The 8,243-nt window shown below is 39.3% G+C and overlaps 1 protein-coding gene across 5 annotated transcripts; it reads right to left on the bottom strand.

The window, feature by feature from the left end:
* Positions 1-2,552: 2,552 nt before the first annotated feature.
* Positions 2,553-7,085, bottom strand: LOC104440839 (exonuclease 1). 5 transcript variants are annotated; one of them, XR_005550290.1, is made up of 7 exons: positions 5,557-7,085; positions 5,334-5,388; positions 4,478-5,235; positions 4,334-4,385; positions 3,384-3,597; positions 3,137-3,305; positions 2,553-3,042 (listed from the first exon to the last, which is right to left on the bottom strand). XR_005550290.1 is itself a non-coding variant. In XM_039310991.1 (7 exons), the coding sequence occupies exons 4-7, from the start codon at positions 4,748-4,750 to the stop codon at positions 3,221-3,223; spliced, it is 624 nt and encodes a 207-aa protein (XP_039166925.1). In that variant the 5' UTR covers positions 4,751-5,235; positions 5,334-5,388; positions 5,557-5,827; positions 6,788-7,085; the 3' UTR covers positions 2,553-3,220. The 5 variants fall into 5 exon arrangements, 4 of the variants coding, with proteins under 4 accessions (XP_039166925.1, XP_039166926.1, XP_039166927.1 ...); XM_039310991.1 differs by having other exon boundaries at positions 2,553-3,305; positions 5,557-5,827; positions 6,788-7,085; XM_039310992.1 differs by having other exon boundaries at positions 2,553-3,305; positions 5,557-5,672; positions 6,788-7,085.
* Positions 7,086-8,243: the final 1,158 nt, after the last annotated feature.

Here is an 8,243-nt window from a genome sequence, read left to right as displayed (position 1 = left end):
CCCTCATCGGCCAGCACCTCTCTTTTAGCCACAACACGAGTAAAACAAATAGAGGGAAGAAACACGACCAGCAATCCAATGCCGATGCCTGCAACAATCATCATTTAGGCCCTGGATCTAGGATCGTCATCTCACCGACGACCGCCATTAGTAACCCCGGGGCTTAAGACAAAGAAAACGAGGATGCAGAAAAAGCACTCTCGATCATTGAAAAGACTTTGAAAACCAATTAACATGACTTAATCTGGACCAATATGCTCTCGGTTTAGACAAAAATGAGACTGAACCTGTCGAACAGATTACGAGTGTAGATTAGGGAGAAGGACGGCTCTCTAAGAATCAGATTCGCGACTCGATATCAAAATGGAATAACAAATAAAGCACAGAATCGGTGAAAGACATCTCAGTCCAGCCCGCATCGTGTGCTAACGAAGGGCACTAAATCTAGACTTGGCTTCAACTAAAACAGGGCAACTCAAGAGATCGGACGTTACTTGGTTTGCGAGGTCAAGCGGAGCAAGGCTTCAGCAATTCCTTTCGGCCAATTATACCCAAAATCGTTAATGATTATTTTACGCGACACAACCAACCCTGAGGTAGACAAATTTTACAAATTTTTTTTCTTTTCACTTTCCTCTTTTTTTTCCTTTTCTTTTCTTTCCTTTTTCTTTTTTTCTCTAATTCCCTCGGTGGTCCATCATCCCAGTGAAAGCCAGAATGATTGATGCCCTTGCCCATGACCGGATACCTCCACCACCCACCATTGAGGCGGCAAACCAGAAGAGAGAAATTAAAAAATTAAAAATTAAAAAATTCTATATCGGCGCCGGCTATGCCATATTAGGAAGCCGGTGTATATATTAGCAATTTCTAGCCAAAATTGGTTAGAAGGATTACATTGATAATCGTCAAAAATATTATGATTAAATTGGACAAATTAAAAAGTTTAGGATTAAATTAGTCGCTATACGATAAGTTTAAAACATTTTAGACAATTTTCCAAGATAATCTTTAAAAGGTAGTAATTAAAAACATTTAAGCATAACTATTGATGGTAACATTGTCATTTCACCTATTGATTAAGGAAAATTACAACATATGATGACCATTACTCACCAATATGGTCTTTAAGTTTATGAATTGTGAAAGAAAGCTATGAATCTATGATTATCAATACATAAAAAAAGTTACTAAAAATAAGAACAAGAGATTTATGGTAAATTCAAGTTGATTACGATTTTTATGGAAGGTTAGACTCAAATTTGCAGCATGTTTAATTAATTAATCATTGCTTGTTAAACTTTTTTGTTAAAAATTAGTAAAAAAAAAAGAGTGAGCAGATGTTCCGTACCATTATTAAAAGAGGGAAAATTGATGGATGACCCCACGCGAGAGTTTCGACTTGAACCGTTCTTGACAAGGCGGCGTTGGCACTTATACCACCTTTCTTTGGAGTGCCTTGACTCCAATGTTAATTGCTCTCGTTTCTAGTTAAATTTTCATTATTTACTCTTCTATCCATAGTGTGCATAATTCCAAATCCTAAAAGCACGAAAAAGGAAATGTGTTACAAAAAAAATCTATACAGAAGCTACGTGCAAACTAGCCTGCAATGTTTCCAGGAGGTTGATGAGCAGTTGAGTGGGTAGTTTGATTTATCAAGGGTTAAATGCTTTGAAACCAAGTGCAATTGAACAAACTACTATGGCCTTGCTCTAAGAACGGCAGCTCCTCAGTCAAATCAGCTTGCCAAGTGACCCTCTTTCCAAAGCCTTGAAGGTAGACGAATCCAGGCTTCATGCTCTATTGGGGTGGACAGGACAGCAAGGTCTAGAAGATTATTTGGGGTATTGACTATATTCCAAAAGGTACGCATTTCATTTGGGGACTCTGCACTTGGGCATTAGCTGCAGAAGAGAGTTCGAATAGGAGGAGAATTAAGCAATCGTCTGAGTGGTTGATTTATAGTCTTGCTGAATTAGCTGAACACCTGAGTTTATGCTGAGTATTGTAGAGTTAGTATGGTTTGGGGCAAGCCGGATCAAGATTGAGAAGACACAGGCGATGTCTTTTGACAGACAACTCTTGCGACAAGTTGAAAGCAGGCAATAAGCTCCGTTGAGAAGAAATGCTTGCTTAGATTGATTACCTAGACCTGTTGTTTATTTGGAAGGGTAGGAATGCAGCAGTTTTTTCAAGGCAAAAGACCAATACATGAGATGGATGCAGGATAGATAAAGGACGCTATAAGGGAGTTATTGATGGATAAGAAGGTGGAACACTAGTCTAGATCTAATGATACTGTAAATAAGGGATGGCAGTTTACTCCTCAGCCTGGATTGAGATCTGATGTTATGGCTTTTTTGTTGAGGAGTCAAGCAGTGAGCGCGAAGGATCAACTTGATGGTCTAACTTTTTGCAATTTATTTGTTACAAAATGGGGAGAAACCTATTTGAGCTTGTAATGACATTCTTTATTAATGAATGACTTTCAAGTGTTTTTGGCAAAAATAAAAAATTAAAAGAAGAAAACAAACCTCGAGGCATACAGATGAATTGGAAAAGAGAATGAATAGCAAATTCTTGTCGTCTGGATCATTTACACATTCCACAAAACAATTCCCTGCAAAAATTGCATTACATAATACTATGTGATTGTGAATCCCACATTGCCCCTGCAACCGGGAAAGCAAAACTGATCATGTAACCCAGTCCATCAGAACTCTGTATTTGAGCCTTTCCGGAATGAAATCCAAAGATAATTCCAATCAAAGTGATCCAGAAATCAAAAATATAAACAAGAGGTCTCTAGCAATTTTAGCATGCTAGTTCGACCTGATGAAATGGATCTCCTTCCCCCAAAATCAATCAACCAACATATCAGGAAAAAACAAAAAATCAACCTTGATGTGGCCCCTCCACCACCTTGAAATGAGGGAGTGACATCTTGATCAACAGCATCAAAGATGATGGACATGAGTCGCAGGGATAGCAACATCATTGATGATTTCGACTTGTGCAGAACATGTTACTGGATCGACCTTGCTCATAACAGTTGGATGGCAAAGGATCAGAACAAGTACTGTTCCCACATTATCATAAAACACAAGCAAATGTTCACTTTAATTGGCCATGCCTGGGAAACATAGCGGTGGCAACCATTGTTTTGACTAGGAGTTCAGCAGATGCATCGATCTACATTGAAATATACTGCACACAATCAACTCCTGCGGGTTGGAATCACGGGCTTCCTGTTCTTGGCTACGTATGCAAATTGACTGAAATCTGGGGCAGTAGTTGACCTACTATTGAACGAAATCAATGAGGGACAACCAAATAAGAGCTCGGAAAAGTAGAGAATCTCTTTGCTGTCATCCTCCTACCTATTCGTACATGCATTGTGCACATCCTTCAAAGGAGCAGGGAGACCACTGGCACGAGAACCAGAAGCAGTGAATCTAAATGACAATATTACCGAGATGAATCCCTCTAATGAACTTTCTGCTATGTCAGAATAGCGGCCTAAACGGGAGATGTCGGCTCCAAATTTTCCTTCAGAACCAGTGAATGACTTGTCTAATCCAGGGGCACAGCTACCTGAAGCCAAGAGATATATCAGATTTCAAACTTCATCCTGAGGGAACTCTTAAAATATGTAGTCTTCAAAATGCCAAAGAGGCCACCCCAGAACCCAAAAGAAAAGGTGGACTCCCGAATAATGGTAATCAATAAAGATAACCCTCTGATGAAGAGCCTTCACTTTCACAATCAAAGTACATGCAGATGAGTCGTGGATTTAGAATTCAATTCATCAGAGTATGAGCCTAGAAATGGACTGTAACTCACTGCTAAAGCAGGAGGCCTTTTTTCAGAGCTAAAATGTATTGTAACATGTAGAGTCAAATCATTATGGTTCCCTTTGATAAATGGCATAACCCCAAGATTTTCTGGCTTCCCAGTAATGTTGACTTTATTCCATGTACACTCAAATACCAAACGATGCAAAAGATTTCCTGTGTTAAAAAGTCAAATTATGTGCTAAACATGAAATGCATGCTCGGGCTTGAATGTTCCAAACCAATTAGAAGCTCAGCTTAGCTCTACAAAGAAAATGCAGTTTGGCTTTGTCATGTTGATGCATGCATCTTCATTAGTTAGATAATAAACGGCTTTCGCAATTTCATCCTTAATTCTTTGAAGGTTGTATCTTGTACAATATCTACCAACATCAATCTAGATTTATGCCAAACATGATAGTATGTTAAGATTAAGAACCAAGAAAATTGCTAAACAAGTACTGGTATTAATCATGCAGTTTCAGTTGACAACATACCATCATTGACAAGAGAATCATCCACATGCATACGCTTTTGTTTTGAGCTCTCCTGAGACAAGGAGAACACAGGGCAAAGGAGTTAAGAAAACTATCTAACTTTAGGTAACAAATCATGATAAAGGGAGCTTGCATTGCACCTACTTTTTCCGCTGTGCCATCAAGGGAGGCTTTCCTCTTGATGATCCTTCCTTCCAGAAAGCCAGTCTCGCCTAGACTGATGGGATGATCACTTTCAACAGGGATGTTTTCCTTTTCGTCATCTTTGTCAGTATTATTTGCAGACTGATGCTTAAAATAGGAACTCCTTATAATAAACTTCCTGTTCTCTCTTCTTGCTTTGTCCTCATTTCTGTTTACACCTTTCTCCGACATGTCATCAAGGGAGGCTTTCCCCTTCATGATCACTTGCTTCATAAAGTCAGTCTCACCTAGACTGATTGGATGATCACCTTTAACCAGGATATTTTCCTTTCCATCATCTCTATTAGTTTCCTCCGCATGATGCTTGAAATAACAGCTCCTTACAATAACCTCTCTGTTTTATCTTCTTGTTTTTTCCTCAATGCTGTTTACACCTACATTTTCGACCGTGTCATCGGCATAGGTCTTCTTTTTTATGATCATTCCTTTCACACATACGGTCTCACCTACACTCGTTGGGTCACTTCCAACCGGGGTAGTTTCTCTCTCCCTGTCTCTATCAGTTTCATTCCAAAACTGATGCTTAAAGTAGGAACTCCTTACAATGGGCTTTTTGCACTCTCTTCTTGTTTTTTCATCAACTCTGTTTACAGGGCTTTTGGGTTGATGCTCCTTGAATGACACACAAGGTTTATGAATTGGAAGCCTGGATTGTTGTAGTAATGAGGGCCCTGGTCTTCCAACCTCATCCAATTCACCTGCACTTTTTAACTTATTAAGTAGATAATGGAAGCCAATTCATGACAACATATCTGCACATATCAGAACCCTAAGGCCACAATTAGCTCGGGCTTACCACTTTCCATCAATTCTGATGCATCTGGAACTTCTTGTGTGAAACCATCTTCTTCCTAATTGAACAAAGTTTGGGGACATCAACTATCTTCGAATGTGTATGTTTAGAATGTGTATGTTTAGACTAAGTATGCAATCAATATTATTCACAACATTTATGGTGTGTCATTCAGGCCAATGTGTGTGTGTGTGTGTATAGTTCCAAGGACAGAGCATCTGCTTACTTGATGTAGCTGAGACCAATGACAATGGTTCATATCAGCCAGAGCCTCCTCAGAGTTGTGTTCATTGGAACTCTCTTTGATTCGAGAGATGCAAAGCCTTAATAGATCAAGGAAACCTTTGGTACCAAAGCCTAATGAGGATGACATTTTAAAGATCTCGTGCGAATCTGTCTAAAGTGGCCCATATTGTCAAAGTGTGGAAGAATAAAAGAAATATCTCTTTGAGCTTGACCTGATTTCCTGATGCTGTGATTCAGCTATCTTTAGAAACCTCTTACAGATTCAATCCATATAGCTTCCCACTTACAATTTGAAGTACCTCTTTCAATAATCAAGGCAATATACAAACATGATGAATAGGTGAACAGATACATGCAAAATTAGTTAATAGTATGTGAAAATTCAATTCAATTTTGCAAGAAGCAACTCTGGAAAACGTTGCCACTAATGAAGGTCAAGATGAAGATGCTATCCAATAAAGTGTGCTTGCTCTATTCTTGCATTGGTTCTACTACTTAACAAAACAAAACATTCCCCACACTTCTTGAGATCGTATCCCCAGCAATGCAGGTAAATCAAGCAATATAAATATTTTAATGCTTCAGCATGCGAACAAAACTTGAACCACCAGCTGCTACAAACCCAGTAACCAACAGATTTGGGAAGCAGTTACAATAAAAATTTAAAGCTATGAGAAGAAAATGTAACATAGATAAGTAGATTAGCCTCTAATTATCTGAAACTTCGTTGACTTGAACTACATGTATCTATTTACACTCATCTTGATGGCAATACAGAACATAGAATCAAAAAGGTAATGACAATGCATAACAAAAACAAATCCATAAACAACAACTTGATTGATTGTTTATATTCTTGGTGACCCACAAGCTATGACATATTGTTTCGATAAGTTCTATTCAAATTGATGTTCCAATAGCTCTTGGATGGTTAAAATCGAATGATATTACTGTAAAACTCACTCTTTCACAGACATACATTCGTATGTCACTTAGGCATTTTATCGAAGGGGTTGAATATTAGGTGGATAGTGATTCTATATGAATGCAAAGTATAACAATATAAAATAACAGAAGCTCAATATATTAAAGCAGCCTCATTCGTGATTGATTTTCGCACAAATGAAACTACTAATCTCAGGCTCTACTTGTGTATACAAAAGCTGAAACAAACTGCATTGCAAAGTGGCAGAGTCCAAAAGAAATCATACCTGAATGTCGGGTTTGGTGCAGAATCTCAAGGCCGAGTCGAGTCACAATTGGGTATAGGTGAATTGGGTCTTCGCGTCGAACCAGGTCTCGACGAACCGCGCAATTGTGGCTTGTCCTCCTCTTGCTAGGCTAAGTCGTCGTTGTCAAGTTCCCTTGAAAGCTGCTGGTAGATAGAAATCCCCGGTTCCCCGATTTGGGGCTACGATTTTCTAAGGTTTGAAATTAAGGATTTCGTTCCTTGTGATTTAGAGCAAAAAGAGCCGAGATGCACACGAAGAGCAGAGACGGGCGGGGGGCAGAGACGCACAAGGCTGTCTGCTAAAGCGCAAGTAATCAAAACATATAATTAAAAAAAAAAAAAAAAAAGTCGTCATTTTGATTTCCAACATCCATGTCGGCATTGACTAGGTATCCAGGATAAATTGGCTGGATGGATTCAATTGATTTTTAAGACTGATAAATTGAATTGACAAGAGTGATGAATCTTAACATGGATTTCAATTAGACGGGCGGGGGCAGGACGCAAATTATTGTCATTTTGAAAAAGTTTCACGAACATTTTTTTAGGAATTAATAAAATTAAAAAGATTTAAAATTGAATTGGCAAAATTAAAATGTCTAAGATTAAAAATAAAATAGGTTTAGAATTTTTTGAATAATTTTTTCTCGATTAACATGTTAATATGGTTGGTCCCAACGTCATTCCCGAAAATAGAAGAGCATTTCTACATAAATTATTCGGTGAATACGGAGGAGATTCGCCAGTCCAGGGTCTATCGAGTCAAGGCGCCGCTGGTCCTCCTAGCTGGCTGCCTAATCTATTTGGCTGTCTTCGGGGCATTCAGGCGACGTTGCTCAAAGCGCGCTTTCACAATGCTGGTGTTCGGGGCCTCATGGAGTATGCTGCGTTTTTCAATATGTTGCTCCCATTTAGGATGACTATCTTGGTGGTGGTTCTCAGAAGCACCGATTTCCCCACTGTACACAGTCTTGAGGACATCGAACAATGGAAGTCCCTTGCCACCGAGTTGCCCATTGAATGTGGTAAAGCAGGGTCGCTAACTGGTTCCTATGTGCCCCCCATAGAAAATAATGCAGGTTGTCTTATCTTGTATTTTCAGTGTTCTTGAAAGCTGACGAAAGAGTCCGAGCTTTGAGGTCAGCTAGCAAGGATGAAATACAGAAAAACTTCATTCAGAAGCTGACTACATGAGCACCGAGCACCGAAGCAGCATCTAACCCAAGATTATCCATCTTGCGTACAAGGGTACAGGTACTTGGTGAGAGGGGCAGAAGGTGCACTTGCGCTTCTCACTAGCGTTGCAGAAGCAACAATCATAGTGGCTTAAGGGAGATGCGCCATAGTACCGATCATCCGAACTTACCATGGATGACGCTATCACTGCTGAAAAGATTTGGAATTGCAGAGGGAGGCTATTAAGTGCGAGTGGAGGA

The sequence above is a fragment of the Eucalyptus grandis genome, chromosome 4 (assembly GCF_016545825.1).
Source record: "Eucalyptus grandis isolate ANBG69807.140 chromosome 4, ASM1654582v1, whole genome shotgun sequence".
NCBI classification, from domain to species: domain Eukaryota; kingdom Viridiplantae; phylum Streptophyta; class Magnoliopsida; order Myrtales; family Myrtaceae; genus Eucalyptus; species Eucalyptus grandis.
This window is presented reverse-complemented; position numbering and strand designations above follow the sequence as displayed.

Bases quoted from the DNA above. Each gene is read 5' to 3' on its own strand.
- LOC104440839 (XM_039310991.1), bottom strand. From the start codon at position 4,750: ATGAAGCAAGTGATCATGAAGGGGAAAGCCTCCCTTGATGACATGTCG. The intron at 4,386-4,477 runs GTAGGTGCAATG...TCCTTGTCTCAG, and splicing joins TTGATGGCACAGCGGAAAAA to GAGAGCTCAAAACAAAAGCG. The intron at 3,598-4,333 runs GTATGTTGTCAA...TCTTGGCTTCAG, and splicing joins TGATTCTCTTGTCAATGATG to GTAGCTGTGCCCCTGGATTA.